Raw genomic sequence first — 20,705 nt, 5'->3', positions numbered from 1 at the left:
TCCAGCCTGGCCTTAAATGTTTCCAGGGACGGGGCATCTACCCCCATGGGCACTACAATTTGTATTAGTAGTGTGCAGTTGTGTGTACTGGTGTGCATATAGTACACCAGTTATGCTGAAGGGCTATGGGTTGCGAATGTAACAGTGATCAGCAAAAACTTCCAGTGAGGCACGGGTCACAGGACTTTGTACCTTCCTGCTGCAGAGTCAATAATGAAGCTAAAATTGGAAGTCAGAAGAAATGTAATCCTTTCAAAGCTACCCAGTTAAATAATTTTAATTTAGTCTTTCCTGCTATGTGTCCAGTTATTCTAGCCGTGAGATGTGTTCCTGTGGGCACCTCGCATCCCTGGCTTGCATAATGTCAGCAGGACAAAAAACTTGCTAAACTTCAGTTGTGTTAACTGTAGGCTACGTTTTGTGCATCAGTCACTTAAACCTTAATTACAGAACTTGTCAAGGTGCTGTATATAGAAGTTGAAGCCAGGACTGTCAAAACATGCAGTTTACTCTTCTGGAAACTTCTCCTTTAGCATAGCATTGAGAAACGAAGAGTTGAGCAATGAATTAATAGAGAGTATTCCTTTACTTCTGGCATAGGCTTCTGGTTTCTAGTGCCATCTCTCCTCTGCAGAGCTACCGTACCACAGGTTCTTGCGAGCTCTCAGTGTGAAGTGGTTTCACATTGATATTGCACCTTGATGTATATGTTATTCAAAAGCTTTGTCTTTCTTCAGCTAAGAGTTACGGCTTGTTTTTCTTGATATGTCCCTCCAAGGAGTGCTGAGATGAACCCATCATCTTCTCCTGTTTGTTTGGCACTGAGGGTGTTCCAGTGCAGATATGTTTTGGGTTACCCTGCACTACTGTGTGTTAGCAAGGCTGGGTTGGTGCTGTGGGCTTGGTAGAGTATCAGCTGTGACAAGCCCTGGCTTCCCCTCCGGCGCTTCCAGAGCGGGCTCCACTTCTGCTCACAACACAAAATCAGAGCTTATTCCCATCTGTCTCAGTCTGGAACAGGGGGTGAGGAGCTGAGGGTGGTGTTTAAGAGCTAGGGGTGGATGTAGCAGGGGTGTTAGAGGCAAGCCTGGTGGAGATGCTGCAGTCCCTCTCCGTAAACTCGCTGGCTTGCTGGAAACAACGTTATTGTTAATGACCTGACTTGTCTGCTGTTCTCATTACAGGAGCCTTAACCACTCTAACAAAAAAACTATAAATTTAACAGTTTTTAAGAACGATAATGGTTTGTGTTTTAACGAAAAAATGAAGTTTGAACAAAAAGTGGTGAGCACAAATACTGGAAAGATTATATGCCCTGATCTAGAACATTTTAAAGATGAAGACAATAATCAACCTGAAGTACACTGGTATAAGGTATTGTGCACGTGTATTTCAGATATACAAGATAGGAAATATTCTATTTAAAATGTGTTATGAAGTAACTGTGAAAAGCAGCTTTTGGAAGGGAAGGTTTATTTTCTCTACAGTTTGAGTAAGGCATCTGCCTTACTGTGCTATTGGGGAGGTGTAAGGAGGTATGGGAGGCATATTTTAACGAAACAATTGTCCATTTTTGGATTGCAAGTTTTTTCAAAGTCAAAAGCATGTGTTTTGGTTTGTTGATTTGTGAAAATCTAGTTTATCCTTTGATTATTTTATGTAGATAATAAGTTTTAAAACTTGTGTGTTTCCTTAAATACAAGGCTTTGCATAATTATTTCAGTTTTGCAGAATATTAGGCTTGTCCTATCTGTTGATCGTGGTGTGCCTCTTGCTCTGATTCTGCCAAAATACTCTGTAGTCTATGCAAGCTTAGAAACATGTATTTTGTCTGTGTTAAGGTAAAATTCTTAAGTAGCTCAACTCTTAATTCTGATGCTGGTATTAAAGTAGCTACATGGGCCTGTACATGTAAAATAACCTTGGTGCTGCACCTATACATCTTCTTTTGAGATTAAGTGATTCTAAACTGCTTATAGGTCAGGGAAGAGAAGGAAGTTTTTCACTGTATTTGCATTGCCACAGAAACGGTAATACACCCAACAGCACGAGGCACTGCTACAGCAGCGCTCATTCATCTCAGTGAAGTAGGAATGCAGGCATGTATTCTCATAAACTCTGCTACATGTGTAATAACTTTTATTACACCTGAAACAGATAACTGTCAAGCTATTAAACGCAGGCAGTGAACTAAAACACAGCATTTGAAAACTGAAAGAATTGGCTGCAGTGATTTTTTTTTTTAAAAAAGTGCAAATGCAACAAGACATCATCAGGCTTCATGTTACAGTGTAGTGACGCTTGGATAAGAACCCACATTGTGGCTTTCAGAAAGATCAGTATTTGGCAAGTATTTTCATAATCAGTAGAGTTCAGTAACTTATTTAATTACCAGATTATTAGTTCCCTTAAATCAGAGGTACTTTTGATATATTTAGGAGTGTAAGCCTGGATTTCTTGAAGACAAGCGACTTCTTTTGGCAGAGGGTGAAAATTCTGTCTTGATTTACAACGTAACTGTACAAGACAGAGGAAACTACACATGCCGTATGGTGTATACATACATGGGAAAACAATATAATGTTTCACGAACCATAAGTCTAGAGGTTAAAGGTGAGTGCATTGAGGTTATTCTCTTCTCTTTTTGGCTCTACTGTAAATGTTTGTATGCAGACATAAGCTACTTGGCATGTTACTTTTCAGCTCCGTGGAATTAGAGTTGCAAATCTTTAATTATTTTTTTCCTGAATGCTAAAATTAAAATAAAATAATGAATGTTGCTACCCTTGAGCATTGCTTCTGAGGAATAATTGTCATAGGGAAATGAGAAATGCAGTGTTAGGAATGAGAATTAGAAGGAGGCAGTGGTTACTGGGGGAGAGGGGGTTGTTTTCGGTAGAACAAATAATGCACCATTAAATTAAATAAATTAAAAAAAAAAAGAGGGATTTTTGCTGAGACCATCACAGCAAAACACCTGCTTGTGGCTCTGTTGGTGAACTTGCTTACACAGTTCGCTAGAATCTCAATTGATGGGAAAGGAGACGTGACAAGCTGCATAAATACTATAAGTTGAATCTTCCTCTGGAAAAGATTGGCTTACTGTTAGCACTTGGTTGTGCTTTTGTGCATCTGACAGGACACAAAACTGGCTGTCTCACTCTCCTGGTACTGTCATTTATTGCTGTGATTGTTGTGATTGCATCTTTGTAGGCAATGTTGCTGATGACCTGACCAGTAACACGATAGTAGTCCTGTCGGAAAAGTTGGCTGGAGGTGGAGTGTCCATCTTTTTAGATTAAATCAAAATGCTGACTTCAGATAGGTAATACCAGAACAGTGGGTTGTTAGCAGTGAGTCTATGTATTGTGCAGAATGATACAATTCCAGTCCGGTTTAAGTGTGTGTTTGTTTACTCTGTTACTTAAATAGCTATTCACCTGGTCTAGGAGGTCGTTGATACAATCCATCTTTCTTTTCCTTATGCATCTCTCTGACAAAGTTAATCGCATTTTTTGGTGTTGTTTTTGTTTTCTCATTTCGTATTACTTTTATATCAACTACTAGTAAATTTGAGATTTTTTTTTTTAACAAGTATTTTTAAAGTAAGCTAAAGCCTTTTGTTAACTTGGAAGCTAAAATAGAATGATTTGGATGGAGTACAGCAAATCTCTTGAGATATTTTCTGTTGTAAATTTGAAACTGATAGTAAGTATGGAGCTACAATAGTACCAAACAATAAAACAAAACCATTGTAAAACTATCAGTTGAAGTAAGTTGTGGGACTCTTCTGGCCTGAAGATTTTATTTTTCTCTTTGTTTCTGTTAGAAGGACCACTGCACATGATACCAGAGTTTATTTACCCAAAGAACAATACAATTGAAGTAGAACTTGGTAAGTAGTTACTATTTAAGAAGTCATTCACATTCAGTAAAACAAATAAGCTCCTGGTCTTTCTGAAATAACACGTGAACAGTTCCACTGACTTCAGCAAGAGTGGGAGATAGGCACATGGATTGAGGATATCTGGAAGACAGATGATAGAACATGATTCCCACAAGTAATTTGCCGGGGGAATAACTGTGTACCTAAGATTGGAGTCTCTTGACCAGCAGTGTTGGGTGGGATGCATATTTTTTTTTATTATTATTGCCATCTGTCCTTTGTACCACTTCTCAGTGTCTATGTCTTGACATAGACAAGTTTGCCGATGACAGCAAGCTGTGTGGTGCAGTCAACACGCTGGAGGGTAGGGGTGCCATCCAGAGGGACCTTGACAAGCTGGAGAGGTGGGCCCATGCGAACCTCATGAAGTTCAACAAGGCCAAGTACAAGGTCCTGCACATGGGTCGAGGCAATCCCAAGCACAAATACAGGCTGGGCAGAGAATGGATTGAGCGCAGCCCTGAGGAGAAGGACTTGGGGGTGCTGGTTGATGAGAAGCTTAACATGACCCAGCAATGTGTGCTTGCAGCCCAGAAAGCCAACGGTATCCTGGGCTGCATCAAAAGAATCGTGGCCAGCAGGTCGAGGGAGGTGATTCTCCCCCTCTACTCTGCTCTTGTGAGACCCCACCTGGAGTATTGCGTTCAGCTCTGGGGCCCCCAACATAAGAAGGTCATGGACCTGTTGGAGTGAGTCCAGAGGAGGGCCAGGAAGATGATCAGAGGGCTGGAGCACCTCTCCTATGAGGACAGGCTGAGAGAGTTGGGGTTGTTCAGTCTGGAGAAGAGAAGGCTCCGGGGAGACCTTATAGCAGCCTTCCAGTACCTGAAGGAGGCCTACAAGAAAGCTGGAGATGGACTTTTTACAAGGGCACATAGTGACAGGACAAGGGGTAATGACTTTAACTAAAGGAGGGTAGATTTAGATTTGATATAAGGAAGAAATTCTTCACCATGAGGGTGGTGAGGCACGGGAACGGGTTGCCCAGAGAAGTTGTGGGTGCCCCATCCCTGGAAGCATTCAAGGCCAGGCTGGATGGGGCTTTGAGCAACCTGGTCTAGTGGAAGGTGTCTCTGCCCATGGAAGAGGGCTTGGAACCAGATGATCTTTAAGGTCACTTCCAGCCCAAACCGTTCTATGATTCTGTGATATCCTTGATATCTGTGGAAATATGGTTACATATATGTAACATGCTAGGGTAGTTACCAGTTGACCAGTTCAGTAGTTTTTCCTCCTCTTGTATGTTTCCTGTTTCCCTTCCCTCTCCACAACCTGGATTTTATTCCTCGTTCTAGAGTATTAAAAGGTTTCAGATAATGATCTTTTGTGAAACAGTGAGCTGCTAGTTGATGGATATCCCAGGTATTGTTTATCTTAGAAATTTCTTAAACAAGAGATTCTGGATATAAGGAATAACTTTTTCCCAGTGAGGACAGCCAGGCAGCACAGCAGGCTCCCCAGAGAAGTTGTGCAGCCTCTGTTCTTGGAGGTTTTGGAACCTGGCTGGGTAAAGCTCTGAGCAGCCTGGTCAGACCTCAGAGCTGGCCCTCCTTTGAGCAGGAAATTGGACTAGAGACCTCCCAAAGTCCCTTCCCAGCCTCATTTATGCTGTGATTCTGTGGGCCAAGTATATGGTATGCAAGTCTTTTCCTAAGCAAATTTGTGCATGTTTAGATTGCACCATATATCAGACAGAGTTGTGTTCTACTGATGTAGCCCAGAAGAATGAGTTTTGGAGCTCCTTGAACTGTATTTTTTTTTCTTGTTTTGCACCAAGAAGTACTGTTTCAAACAAAGTATTTGATTAAAAAGGGCATTAACTGACTTTGGAGAAGTGTGATTGGCTATTTACTAGAATTTCCTAGTACAGGATCTAAGCTGTCTTGTAATCTTTTGAGGAAGAATTATTACCAATTAGGTCAGTAGAGAAGCTCTGAGGAAAGGTTGTGTTGGGGCTCTGGCACCATACAGGAGCTGAGGCCAGAGCATTGTGGATTATTCTTATGTACATCACATTGATGGTAGTCCCGCATAACATGGCTATTTTTTCTGCTGCTTTTTCTGACATTGAGCTTGTAAATACTGTGTATATCAGGTGTTCTTTTCTCATGGTGAGGCTTTATCCTCCTTTTCACATTATGTGAAACATTTTTTCTGGCCCAAATTCTGACTTTGAGTATATGGTATTAAACTAAAGTGAACGGCACTGAAATACTGGTGGGTTTTGTGGTTTTGTTTGTTTGGAGTTTTTTTTTGTTGCAGTTGTTTTGGTTTTTTGGTGGTTTGATTTTTTTTCTTTTCTTTTTGACCTCAACAACTTGTGAAAGATATCTCATTCTGAAGTTGCCAGGTTCTGGTGAGGATGAGTAGATTTTAACCAGAATAATGAATGAGCTTTAATAGAAATTATGTTCCTCCAAAGTCAAAAGGCTTTGTTTTAACAGTGGGAATATTCAGGATCTGATACAAACAGTATTATTTTCTAGACTTACAGTCCTGCAGTCTTCAGATGGTTATTTAATTCTATTGGAAATATTCAGAAATGGCTCAGCAGCCTCTTCTTTTCTGGTAATTACATCTTCTCTGGCTTCATTACAGTTGCATGCCTGAAAAGCTTTATTTGTGCTCTTCCACTAATGAGGAAATTTGTTCACCAGATCTTAGACTGAAATAGGGAGACTTGCCACAGCCATTTTTTTACCTCACATAGTGCTAATCTTCATGTGTGAAAACTTTCCTTTTCCTTTGTTATTGTAACTGTGGAAGAAATGAAGTAATATTACGGTGGGGCTTCCCTGTACTGCATCTCCCACCCATTAAAATATCCTGTAAATCTCGTCCCCAGTTCTGACTGGTAATTACTTATGACTTCCCATTTAGTTCAGAAAAATTCTGACCAATGCAGCCTCCACTCAGAAGGAGTGCATAGGCCCTTAAAAGGCTCTTTAATTTACTGAAGACATCCTTTAGGATTTTCTTAATCCTTGGTAGTACTTGCTGAGAATAGAGCAATTATTAGTCCAGGGGCTGCCTGTGACTCTCAGCCTATATTAAGATGTGTTATGTGACCACTTGTTTAGACTCCTTATTTTAGAATAGCATTTCGTCCATATTTGTTATGGCTTGGACACTGCATTAATTAAGTTGCTGATGTATTATTGGATGCCTTAGGCCAGCTAAGATGAACAAACCCAGCCTTGATTGCCTTACAGACATTAGGAAAGCAGTCACACATGAGACTAAAGGAGACACAAAGCCTTCAGCCACAGAGTGGGTTTATTGTGGCTACTGAACAACTACGAACGATTCCCTACTACAGGGGGACCCTCTAATGGAAGCTGGTGAAGTTCTTTTTTTGTTTTGTTAAAAAAGGCACTGCCATTCTGTATTGGGTTTGTATGGCAAGGTTTTGGTAGTGGGGGGGGGGCTACAGGGGTGGCTTCTGTGAGAAGCTGCTAGAAGTTTCCCCCATGTCCGATAGAGCCAATGCCAGCCGGCTCCAAGATGGACCTGATGCTGGCCAAGGCTGAGCCCATCAGCGATGGTAGTAGCACCTCTGGGATAACATGTTTAAGAAGGCAAAATAAACCCCAAAAAACTGCACAGGAGAAACTGCAGCCAGAGAGGGGAGTGAGAATATGTGAGAGGAACAACTCTGCAGACATCAAGGTCAGTGAAGAAGGAGGAGGAGGAGGTGCTCCAGGTGCCGGAGCAGAGATTCCCCTGCAGCCCATGGTGAAGACCATGGTGAGGCAGGCTGCCCCCCTGCAGCCCATGGAGGTCCACGGTGGAGCAGATCTCCACCTACAGCCTGTGGAGGACCCCACGCCAGAGCAGGTGGATGCCTGAAGGAGGCTGTGACCCCGTGGGAAGCCTGTGCTGGAGCAGGGTCCTGGCAGGACCTGTGGACCCATGAGGAGCCCAGGCTGGAGCAGGTTTGCTGGCAGGACTTGTGACCCCGCGGGGGACCCACGCTGGAGCAGTCTGTTCCTGAGGGACTGCGCCCCATGGAAGGGGCCCACGCTGGAGCAGTTTGTGAAGAATGGTAGCCTGTGGGAAGGACCCACGTTGGAGAAGTTTGTGGAGGACTGTCTCCCATGGGAGGGACCCCACACTGGAGCAGGGGAAGAGGGTGAGGAGTCCTCCCCCTGAGGAGGAAGGAGTGGCAGAGACAACGTGTGATGAACTGACTGCAACCCCCATTCCCCGTCCCCCCGCAATACTGTAGGGAGAGGAGGTAGAGAAATCGGGAGTAAAGTTGAGCCTGGGAAGAAGGGAGGGGCGGGGGGAAGGTATTTTAAGATTCAGGTTTTATTTCTCTTTACTCTGATTTGATTGGTAATAAATTACACTAATTTCCCCAAGTTGAGTCTGTTTTGCCTGTGACAGTAATTGGTGAGTGATCTCTCCCTGTCCTTATCTTGACTCACAAGCCTATTGTTGCATCTTCTCTCCCCTGTCCAGCTGAGGAAAGGAGTGACAGAGCGGCTTTGGTGGGTGCCTGGCATCCAGCCAGGGTCAACCCACCACACATTCAAAAGTAATATTCTCTGGCTGGTACCTTCAATGGAATGCTGGGAAAAAAATCTTGTCTCCTGTTAGATGCCTGCCTGTGAGGCAGAACCTGGAAAAACCTGTATGGACCTGGAAACACCTGTATTTTTGAATGAGAAATGGCAGGAGAGGGTTGTGCAGAAACTTAATGGTACATTCATAAATGTATAGAAATCGAGGGCATAGAACACTTAAGACGTTTTCTTCCTTTTGAATTGCTGTGCAATGCGCTAACCACATCTTTAGAAAAAAACCATTATTGTGGTGGAAGGACATGAGGGAAGAGATTGGGGAGCATCTGTGATTTCTATGTGAACTCTTTTTCAAGTAACTGCTTTGCATGTGAGCTAAAGGTTTATTCCATACTTTTGATAGAGACTGTCCCTTGGTGGAAGCATCTAGATCTGATGTGGTTCTAGGAAACGAAACACTGAGATCTTTACGTAGGTGAACTGAGAGCCCACCTTCTATCAAATCATAACTTCCATGGGTAAAATACAGAAGGAAAGGACTCCAAGAAAGCTGCTTACCTGCCTGTAAATGGAGCCCTCTGAGGTACACTGGCAATAAATATATGCTGCAACTTGGCTTGCTGTCTTAATACTGAGGCATTTTGTAGGATCTGGACTGTTGGTGGCAAAGGAGCTGAGTGACAGGTGAGCTTGCTCTGGGAGCAGAGTGTGAGGGTATTCAGAAACCATCCCAGTGGACAGTGTTGGCCAAAAGACTCTGATCTGGAGTAAAGATATGCATGGTCACTAAAAATGCTCCAGGGTGTAGTTGTCTATGCACGGGTATGAGCTAGGGGCCTTAATTCATACTATTATCAACAGGGGCTCAATTCAGTTGCCTACACATAGACGTCTCATGCTGTTTTGGGTGGTCTGTCTACTCTAGCAGTGCAGGTTTCATGAAGGTCTGCAGTATTATCTCCCAGCTCCGTATAGATGCCTTGGATGCTGGAGAGCATCTCAGATGTCACCATACTGTGTACCTGCAACTGGTTTGAGTGCTGAGATCTGTCATTGGAGTCTGGAGAGCCATTCAGTTGATAAGGTCCAGGTGTCTACTTTAGTGTGAGTGGACTCCAGCAGAGCTGAACTCTGTTACTGGGTTAGACATCTAGCTCATATGTAGACATGAACATTTAGACACCTACATTTAGGGTGGAATTTGTACCCAGATTGGGAACACCCAAGTGCGGATTACAAATGGATGACTTTTAAGGTCTCTGCTTTTCATAAGGTAAGTGGGTTTTTCAATATCCCTCCTTTCCCTAGCTGTTCCCTAATCACTTGATCCTGCTTCTGTTACAAGACCTTCAATTGCTGTATTTAAATGTTTTTTGTAGGCTCTCATGTAGTTATGGAATGTAATATATCAAGTGGCATAAATGGCTTGATTCCATTCTGGCAAGTTAATGATGAGGATGTTGATAGCTTTGATAGCACCTACAGGGAACAGTTTTATGAGTAAGTATCCTTATACATTGAATTGTAAGTGCATTTCTAGGTGAAGTAACCTGCAGTAATTTGCAGTGAATTCACCATAAAGTTGACTACTAGTCAGATGTCAGTGGTCATTGAAAGACTGATTAGAAGTCTGCATCAAGTACATTATACTCTTACTGCTTGATTTTAAAAGAAAAAAGCATTTTATTATAAATACTGATGTATCTGATAAAAATGTAATGAAGCAATCATATGTAGGCTTTTATAATACTGTTGTGAAACATAGAATTTTGTAAGGCTTATTTATGCATTTGTTCTTACGCAGTCCTTTTTGCTAATAGATTAAAGCCTGCCCTCTAGCATTTTATATGGGAAGGATAGATTGTTCCAAGACAAAAAAATCATCCCACTTATTTTTATTTGTGAAGTTGGTCCTTTTCTAAGTACAGACACAGCTGCTAATCCTCAAGGACACAAAGCAGAAGCTCTTGTTGCAGGACATTTAGGGTCTTCTTATGTTCAGGAAATTTAAACACAAATTAGGCTGATAAAACCAGCAATTTCTTTTGAGAGAGCAGGACCTTTGTTACTCAGTGACTGGTCTATGCTGTAGCAGAGTGTGGATATACTGTTTGCTGTCTCATTGTATCATTCACTGCTGTTAACTATAACCCTTAAAATGTAGTGCAAAGAAGAAAGGAAAAAAAAAATCTCAGCTGATCAGTTCACACTCATGCAGAAGCATTGCCGTCTCCATGAAGTGCCATCATCGGTGCAAAATATGGCTAGAGAGTTATGTTGCAGACCGCTTTTAAAACTATCTTTTTCATTCCTCTGTATCTGACCTCCAGAAGGAATCTTAGTTCTGCTTTGTCCCCAACTTCCTTTAGGGAAGGTGATTATATTTTCATTATAGGTGTTATACTTTCATTATAGAACTGTGTACTTGGTTGTTTGCCTGTAAATATTAGGGCCTCAGCTTATGGTGTCTAAGGCACAACTAAGTCCATTATTCTTTAGGGCATGAATTTTGTCAGCTTCAACAGTTAAGACACATGTGCAGCTCTCTGTTTAAAGTTATTATAACTGCAGCTTCTTCTGAAACCAACTTGGTGCTGCTATTAAACACATCTTCCTGAAAAGTATTTAATATATTTAACTTAAAGCAATTCTCTGTTAAGATTTTTGGCTTGCTTGGAAGTGATCTCCATTTCTAATCACTATCCTGCCTGATAATTTTCCCATACCAGAGATGGAGATGTGCAAAATACATCCTGTGCAAGTCCTAATTAGGATTAATAGTTCAAAGTTATCCGGTATCAGAGAAATTAATCTAATAGTAATAATAATGTTTTATTTAAAAAAATAGTAGCAATTTCTCAGCAATTAAATTTGTGGAGCATTTGCTAGTAGCAAAGCACACTGTAGGCATGGCCAATGGTATGGACTTGAGGGCTTACACCTAGGAGGTAACTCTTCCTCTGCTGGGAGGAAAGTTAGAACTGAAAGGGATCTCCTGAGATTGTCTAGTCCAACCCCCCTTCTCAAGCTGGGTCAGACAGAGCAGGTTGCTCAGGGCTGTGTCCAGTTGGGTTTTGAATATCTCCACAGATGGAGACTTCACAGCTTCTCTGAGCAACCTGTTCTAGTGTTTGAGCACCCTGACAATAAAAAAGTGTTCAGATGGAATTTCAGATGTGAAAGTGTTTCAGTTTGTGCTCATTGCCTCTTGTCCTGTCAGTGGGCACTACTGAAAGGAGCCTGGCTCCCTCTTCTCCACTCCCTCCCATCAGGTATTTACACACATTGATAAGATTTCCCTCCCCCCACCTGCCCCTGAGCCTTCTCTTCTCCAGGCCAAACAGTCCCTGCTCTCTTGTATGGCAGGTGATCCACTCCCTTAATCATTTTCACGGCCCTGCACTGGACTTGCTCCAGTAAATCCATCCATGTGTTATACTGGGGAGCCCAGAACTGGCCCCACTACTCCAGGTGTGACCACACCAGTGCTGAGCAGAGGGGCAGGATCATCTCCCTCAGCCTGCTGGCAGCGTTCTTCTTAATGCAGTCCAGGGTGCCTGGGAACTGGTCATTCCTCCTCAGGTGCAGGATTTACATTTTGCTTTGGATTTCATGAGGTACCTGTCAGACAGTTTCTACAGCCTGTCACAGTTCTTCTGGATGGCAGCATGACCCTTGTATCAGCCATCCCTTTGAGTTTTGTATTATCTGCAAAACTGCTAATGGTGTAGTCTGTCCCACCCAGAAACAAACAAACAAACAAACAAATAAACCCACCCAAAACCAAAACAACCACCCAATGTGTATGGAAAATGCCAAGTCACCTCTGGTCATGAAGCTGTTTGTTACAGGGGTGATATTTATTGTGCTTCACTGGCTTTTTAGGTTTATAGAGGTAAAAAATGAATGTTCTTCTATTTGTGGATAGATGAATCTATCCTATATTAAGCACTGATATGTCAGTTTCTCTACAGATGTTTCCTTTTTACCCTTTTTTTTTAAATGACAGAGAGGGGATGCCTCATGGACTTGCTGTATCTGGAACAAAATTTAACATTTCAGAAGTAAAAGTAAAGGATTATGCTCATAAATTTTTCTGTCACTTCATATATGCTTCTCAACAATTTACAGCCTACATCAAATTGGAACGCCCAGGTAAGAGATCTCATCTTGATAAAATGGTGATCAATGATGCTTACTTGTCACTTAGTTTGACAACACCCTACTTGGAGCTAAAACTGCGTGATGGACCATTGTGCAAAGGGGCAATGCAGCTCAATACCTTTCTTTGTGAATTTTTTGTCATATTCTTAGCAAAATTAAAGAAAATAGCACTTTTAATTTGCTTTGTCTTCTCTCATTCAGTATTTTAGGAAATACTAATGAAAGTCTCCAGTTTATTTGAAGGAAGTATGAGACCTCAGTGTAATACTGTGCTTCAGTTTACACAGTTGTACTTAAAGAAGGATGTGGATCAGAGGAGATCATGTGTCTAGAGGAGCAGTGAAAATGGACAATTGCCTAAAAAAGCTGGGGGGAAGACATAACTAAGTGTGGAACAGACTGTCAAAAGGACATGAATGTATAGGCAGACCTGGTTGTCTTATCCTTCAGTAACAAGTAATGGGCTCAGATTGCCAGGAGAAAGAAGAAAAAAAAAATCTATTTATAGAGTAGGAGAAAGTCTAACAGTGATGATAGTGAAGGAATGAAATAGATTGCTTGGAAAGGTTATGGACTTCCCATTACTGATGCACGTGCTGTGTTATTGCCTTGTAGATAGGCTCATGCATGTTGATTGGGAGCATCCTGGCACTTGTTGGAGACCCCAGTCTTGTGCTCAGAGACAAGGATAAGTTTGACCTATTGCTGGCTAGCATGAAATTTTCTTTTTAGTAGATGAACTTAAAGGTAAAGTGAGCTTTAAAAACTCAAATGCAAGGCTGAAGAAGTTAATTCTTTTTATTTAAAAACAGATACACAGAAAAGCAAATCACTAGATTTGTAAGTGCCCATTTTTTTCAATTTAGCTGCAGAAGAACCTCTGGTCTATTGAGCTTGTATTGAGCTGGCTTTGTCAACTGTGAGCCAATCCTTTGACAAATGTTATTCTCAAACTTACCTTTAACTGGCCACATTGTAAACAAATAATTGACTGAAAGTGGATCTGAGCTCTATCTTGTTACATAACTATAAGTTCTTCATAAAGATTGTCAGGGTAGGATTATAACCTCAGAAATCCTTTAATATGCATGAAATAAAAAAGGCAGTTTGTGCAGGGTGTTTGTTTGTTTTAGGGACAACAAATCTATTGAGGACAACAAATTAGTAGGTTCAATGATGGATCTTCGAAGAGGCTAGAGACAACGGAAAGCTGGTTGGTCTGGGGAGAATTACATGGTCAGGACATCACCTCCCCACCTCTGACTTTCTTGCTTTCTGACTGATAAAATTTTGTACAAGGTTCTTGCTCTACTGCTGCACTGTGATATACGTCAATATTTTGGTGTTTCAGCTGAAGAGTAGCCTCATTTGTCACATTGCTAAGGTATCTTTTCTCTGAAAGATAAAAGTAGGCTTGTCAAATAACAGTATTTGCAGAAAGCATGCATGAAAAACTTTCAGTCCTATTCATTCATGCCTTTTTTTTTTTAAATATATTTTAATGACTAAACAATTTTGAACATCTCTTTTGTCTGTCTCCGGTTCTAGTGTATAACTGTTTTGTTTGTTTTCTCTCTTCTTATTCCACTCTACTACAGCTCAGAACATTCAGCATTACTTAATTGGAGGAGGAGTTTCTTTGGTATTTTTAGTATTTTTTATTCTCTTTATCTACAAGATCTTCAAAATTGATATTGTGCTTTGGTATCGGGACTCCTGCCATCCCTTCCTCGGTAAAAAAGGTACATTTGTGTAACAGTGCTGTGTGTTGTAATGAGCCTCCACCTTCCCTTGCAAAGCAATGAGTTAACGTTGTGGACTGTGATCAGTCTTCCTTGGGATTTTTGAAAGGATAACATGTTTTTAGGATGTATAGAATCAGTTCAGATAACAAAAGCATCTACAGGGGAAAAATCAGCAACTTTCCAGGAGTCCAGTACTATCATTCCTTTCCCTGAAGACCCACTTCAGTGGTTTGAATACTGTCCTGATAGCAGTTGTTCAGGCTTCTTTTAATTACTGTTCTTACAGAAAGCAGTAATACAGTGGAATTGTTGGGTGGTTTTTATTTTCCATAGATGAACCAGCACAAATTTCACCTTCTTTTGTTTTCTATTTGAAGACACTTCTGATTATTTTACTCTCTGTAAATTCTTGGCATGCAGAAAAATGTTGATAGGGGTGCTGTCTATGGGAGTATGCTGAAGTATGGGTCATTTCCAAACATCTGAGAGGAGGTACATGGCTAGAGAAACAGAAAATATTTTCTAGAGGTATTGAAGTTCTTTAAGACTTCTTTGAAGTCTTTTAAATCTGGTCTTTCTGAAAAGTTTGTTCCAAAATATCTAACACAATTCAGACCTTGAAATTTGCCAAATACTTTGGTTTTCTTTTTGTGTCTAAGCGGCTGCTGTGTTTTGAAACTGCAGGTTACAAAAATGACATATGAGTTATATGGCAGTCCGAATTTTAAGTATTCAGTTGTACTGCTTGAACCGCTGTTTTCCAGATGACTGAGTAATAACATTTTTTTATTTAGAGTTCAAAAAAAATATTCAAATCTACTTAATTTTTCATGTCTCTCTTATCTATTCAGATCCAGCATACTGAATTCTAGAAGGCCTGATGCTGCAGATATTTCAGGCTTAGTATAATTATACATGTTTAGATAATAGCAGGATTAGGACCTAAAACAATGATTCAAGAGGAGAAAAAACAGAGTTTAGAGATTTTTGTTTGTTTGTTTGCTTGCTTGGTTTTCTGTCTTTAGAATCCATTTTTATATTACTCCTATCGCTCACTCTTTAGTTTCAGATGGGAAGATCTATGATGCTTATGTTCTGTATCCAAAGAACAGAGAGAGCTGCTTGTATTCATCAGATATTTTTGCTCTGAAGATACTGCCAGAGGTCTTAGAAAGACAGTGTGGATATAACCTCTTCATATTTGGGAGGGATGATTTACCAGGAGAAGGTAAGCTATCTGAAGACAAATTACACTTGAGTTTTCTCACTGGCAGCTGCAAATACAACTCAGAAACAGGCAATCAATCGGATGTGATTCTAAATATCTCCCACCGCCGAATGAGCTATGATTTTCTTATTCTCTCTGATGGATGCTCCCATGAAGTCTGTTTATCTCAGCCTTTCCCTTGTCATTATTTAGCTCTTCCAGTTTTTTTCAATGTCTGGCTAACCTAGACATCTGGAGATGGAAGGATGCTGAGGGGAAGAGGAGTTGAAATTGTGGTTGTGAATGATGACTAATGGCAGGAAACATGGAAAAGTAGGTCTCGTGAGTGGTGTGAAAAGAGCCCGTTGCTTCGAGGTGCTATTTAACAGGATGACCTCTCTACTATTTCATTTTTATTTACTCTGAGAATTGCTGTCAAACCAGCAGAATCCAATAAAGGGTATAATGGATGCTTAGACGGTGCAGGTGGAAAAAAAGAATACAAAGCAACACTAAATTATCAGGAACGATCAGCTGTATCAAAGACTACTTGTCCCTAGTGAAAGTTCTTACAAAGCATTGCCTTCCTTGCAAGGCTTTGCAATCCTTGTGGAGGTTTTCTCTGTGTGCATATGTGCATCAGATTTAAATTTCTAGCGTCTGACACTGAAAATTGCAAAGTCTGTCCCATTGACTGCTTATGTGAGGCGAAATGATGAAAGTCGTCTGAATCCTTCCTGGTCTTACGGCTTTAAAAAGATAATACTGAGACTGAATAAGTTTGCAGACTAGGCCTTAAATAGAAGTGTGTTTTGTTTTTTTTTGGTTTTGTTTTGTTTTTAAAAAAATGGGTGTGAACAAACCTACATGAGGTGGTTTGTGGATCACTTTTTTACATCTGAAGGCTTTTGGCAGTGGTTTGAGAAGGAAGAGTTCCCTGAGAAGTAGAATATAAAGTGCTGCTTTATTTTTCTAGCTTGAAAAAATGCAATAGTCTGTTCTAGGGTTAACCTGTATGGTTTTTGTGTGGTATTTACCGTATTTTGCTGGTTTAGAATTAGTTGTCTGGAATGCCGTTGAAGGGAGGATTCTTTGCTTTCTCTTCCACTTACATGTAACAAAGAACAGTTAAGCATATCAGAACAAGCCGTTTAAGGAAAAAGGTCATAGTTTTATCTAGGCCTATGGTTTTGGAACTTGTTTTTTTGCAATTGTACCTATGATGATAATAAAATGGCATTAGCAAGATAAGTAGTAGACAGTAGCTCTTCTCTGTTCATGCAAAACAAGAATATAGACATGCAGTCTGATGGCATCATTGTGTTGCATTGGCCAAATCTCTACTTGTTGGCTAGCCCAATGTAACTGCTTGCACGCTCTTATCCTGTCCCTGTTTGTGAGGTAAAGTGTGTTGGCTCAAATATCAAACAGTGAATGAACCAGCTGCAACACGTTGGTAACAAAAATAATAGAAACATACAGCCTTAATTTTGCACAATCTTTTTCCCTACAGCTGTGATCAGTGTTGCTGATGAAAAAATCCGTCAAAGTAGAAGAGTGATAATTGTTTTAGTACCAGAACCCTCCTGTTACAGTATTCTAGAAGATGTGTCTGAAAAGCAGATAGCCATGTATAATGCTCTTATCCAAGATGGCATTAAAGTAATTCTCATTGAACTTCAAAAAATACAAGATTATGCAACCATGCCAGAATCCATCAAATATATTAAGCAAAAGCATGGGACTATCCGATGGAAAGGGGACTTCTCAGAAAGGTCTCACTCAGCAAGTACCAGATTCTGGAAGAAAGTGCGCTACCACATGCCATCCAGAAAAAATGGATCTTCATCAGGATTGCATTTGTTACCAAAAGACTTTAATTCTCCCTAAATAACAAAAGAAAAATGACACTTAATGACTAATTCAGTTCACATAGTTGGTGATGGATTGATTGAAGGTCACATGGATCTGTTTTGCGCAGACAATCTTAGCCAAATTTTCTGAATTGAAGGTACTACAACTTCATCTACAGATGTGAATCATTTTTATTTCTGGCCAGATCAACAGGATGCCTTGAAATGTCGTCAGTAGCACAGTGATGACATGGAAACCACGTAGGAAGTATATCAGGCCTTTTCCAAGACTTGCACTGTGATTTGGTGGAATTCTTTTGGTGTTAAAAATGGAAGAGGAAAAAAACTATCAAAAAACCAGAAAACTTGCGTTTTGCAATTAAAGGTTGAATATGAAGGGAACTATATTAATTATAATTGTGATATTATCTAATGGGCATGGTTGATGCCAGTAAATGTTTTTGTTTCAATTTGTTTAATGAAGTGACACAACTTTTTTGTTACAAGTTCATTATTTGCCTTGCTCAGTTTGCTGAAAGATAAATCCTTCTGTGTTACTGCATCAGTGTGTAATCACCCAAGAGAAAAGGTAAGAGACAATCCCAGCCCCCCAAAAGTGCTATTGAACCTGACAAAGCATAAATACTCTTCCCTGATCTTTTTTACATTTTAAAGAACTGTACCATTTTTAGTCACTTTTCATAGAATCATAGAATGCTTTGGTATGGAAGGGACCTTTAAAGGTCATCTAGTGCAACCCCCCTGCAATGGGCAGGGACATCTTCAACTAGGTCAGGTTGCTCAGAGCCCCATCCAGCCTGGCCTTGAATGTTTCCAAGGATGGGGCATCTACCACTTTCCATTTTCCCATGCAGACACTGTAAAAATACCATTGTAATGCTGTACTGAGTAAAAAAATTAATCTTCAAAGGATTTTTTTTTTTTCCTAGTTAAGTGGCTTAATATATTTGTTCTTATATTACCCCAAGTGGAACAATTAGCTAATGACAGAGACTCTCTCATGGGGAGTACAGGATGGCTGGCTTCATCTGCCTTACCTTAGGGACCAGATCAAGGGACTTCAGGGCACCCACTTCTCGTGGGTTGCTGTTGCTGAAGGAGAGCAGGTCTTCCCTCCTGTTCCCAGCCAGGGTGCTGGCTTTAGCATTTGTCAGCTCTGAAAGCTGAAGCTGGCTGAACAGATTGATGTGGCAGAAATCATTCTTGGGATAGTTTTCTCCCAGATTAGTGAGTTTATCTGGTTCCTGGAGGGTTCAGAGTGCAATGGGAGAAGAAAAGGGGTGGTGGAACCATTCTTTTTGGCTCCAGATGTGTTTAGAAAATAGAGCTAAAATAGCATTGTTGCCCAGTACTCCTTAAAGCGAGGGGGAGAGAGAGATGTCCTGTGTTACCCCCTGCAGCTGCTTGCTTTTCTCCTTTCCCTGTGCCCTGATGATGTAAGGAATCTGAGCTGACTCTGTACTGAATTTGGCTGGGGCTGGATGAATTGAGGCTGGAGTCGCAGCTACCGAATAGCTGCTCAGGAACGGAAGTTGTTATAACTTACTGTGCATGTTGAATCCTTTCTCTTTCCTTTTTTTTTTTTTTTTTAAAAAAAAAAAAAAAAAAGTTATGTATGTCACAGTTGTTAACTCTGAAGTTCAGGATTTGACTGTTACTGCCTCTAACTGCTGCGTGCAACTGTGAATTCCTTTTTGTGCCCTATCAGCTTCTCTTGTGCAGCACCTTTTGCTCTCCTCCTATTCAGACTCCAGCCTATCTTTTCCCGTGCAGCTCCCTTATCTTGGAACAAGCAACTGACTATTGTGTCAGACTCCATCACTTTCTAAGCTGTCCTTGAAGGCTGTTGCTAATGCAATATTAGGCAGAAATTTTCCCTTTGAGTGGGTCCTTTGATATCTCTGCTTTTTCATCTGAAAAAACTCATGTTCTGCATCCTTCAGAATTTGTCTACTCATTTTGACACTGCAGTGTTGGCTTTTTCTTCTTTCATGGCTCAAGCATTTATCTTCTTATGCCTCCATCCTCAACCAAACAAAACTGATAGTCTGAGGTGCCATCCCACGGAAGAACTGCCTAGTGAACGTGCGATGGTGTGACCCTCATGTTCTGCCTGATAAGTAACAAAACCAGTGGAAATATGTTCCTCTCCCACCTAAAGTGCTTTGGTTACCTCGGTGTATGCTGGAGACTTGAAGTTGTACTTCTGAGAGACAGGGCCTTCTGAACTTTGTGAGTTGAGTATGTGTTTGGCCAGAATGGAATAAGACTCTCTTCATTTCAGGATAGGAGGGAAAAAAGTGCATTTCAAACATCAGATTGTTTCAAACTGTTATGGTACTCGAGTGTTGTATCGATGAACGTTAGGTATGTATAGACCAATGCACATGCTTATATTCTGTTCTCATTCTGTGTTTTAGTCAAGACAGAAGTGTCAAGGGAGGATCAGTTCTGGTCATGAAGACGCACATTCACTTAGCTGTTGCACACAGTCTGCTTTTAAATATGGTGTGTGTTCAGTGACAGCCTGTTGTAGGGTAAGAGAGCCTTGAGATCCATCTAAAGTTGCTGAGATCCATCTGAGCAAGGCTAATTGTTATGGTTCACATCGATAGAAGAATTTAGTAGTACAGAAGCTGTACGGTTTGCTCACAGAACTCTTCTGTAAGAAGATCCCTATATCAAATGTGAAGACTAGACGCTGGAAGTATGGTATTTGTACTCTGAGGACTAGGGTATAATACTGCCTTTGCACTTCCACCTTGACAGCTCGCAGTATGCAGGCCAGCCAACAGAGTTCCAGCGACCTCAGGCCTCCTGAATTATTTTTGCTGACTGGAATAGATTGAATGAAAAACTGCTACTTGTTATCCCTACCTTGAGGGATAGGAAAGTTATTTTACTGAGCCAAAATACTGTTTTTTAAAAAAATATTTGTTCCTTTTGATATATTTATACAAATGATGTTGAAGTTTTCATGTGTGTTATGTAAAGGCACTTTGAAGAAGGGTCCATTTTTTAATTCAATAAAGGCACTACATATTTTTTTCTTACAGCAGTGCTGGGTTTTTTTTCTTCATTCCTCCACTAAAGCATGCTGAGAATGAACAATGGCAAACACTCTTGACTTGAAGTGTCTTAAACAAGAGTGCTATATTAGATCTTCATTCAGGCTGCTGAATGTGTGTGGGGGGAAAGGGTCTCATTAACCGTTGTGTCAGTCTGGTCTTGGCACAACATTAG

General features: G+C 40.8%; 1 protein-coding gene across 6 annotated transcripts in view; it reads left to right on the top strand.

The window, feature by feature from the left end:
* Window positions 1-20,466, top strand: part of LOC309586782 (interleukin-1 receptor type 1-like) — a gene marked incomplete at its 5' end in the record, with an annotated part of 29,146 nt that extends 8,680 nt beyond the window's left edge. For 5 of the 6 annotated variants that reach the window (XM_082304263.1, XM_082304261.1, XM_082304262.1 and 2 more), the window contains 8 exons: window positions 1,185-1,374; window positions 2,439-2,613; window positions 3,830-3,895; window positions 9,852-9,972; window positions 12,482-12,627; window positions 14,235-14,378; window positions 15,445-15,609; window positions 17,102-20,466. In XM_082304263.1, the coding sequence (XP_082160389.1) occupies window positions 1,185-1,374; window positions 2,439-2,613; window positions 3,830-3,895; window positions 9,852-9,972; window positions 12,482-12,627; window positions 14,235-14,378; window positions 15,445-15,609; window positions 17,102-17,478 (1,384 nt within the window). In that variant the 3' untranslated portion in view covers window positions 17,479-20,466. The remainder of the gene's footprint in view (window positions 1-1,184; window positions 1,375-2,438; window positions 2,614-3,829; window positions 3,896-9,851; window positions 9,973-12,481; window positions 12,628-14,234; window positions 14,379-15,444; window positions 15,610-17,101) is intronic. The other variant, XR_014227438.1, reaches the window with a different exon arrangement.
* Window positions 20,467-20,705: the final 239 nt, after the last annotated feature.

This window comes from Platalea leucorodia (assembly GCF_965183815.1).
Source record: "Platalea leucorodia genome assembly, chromosome: 2".
Lineage (NCBI taxonomy): Eukaryota > Metazoa > Chordata > Aves > Pelecaniformes > Threskiornithidae > Platalea > Platalea leucorodia.
The sequence above is the reverse complement of the archived record's forward strand: the minus strand, read 5'-3'. Positions and strand labels throughout refer to the sequence as shown.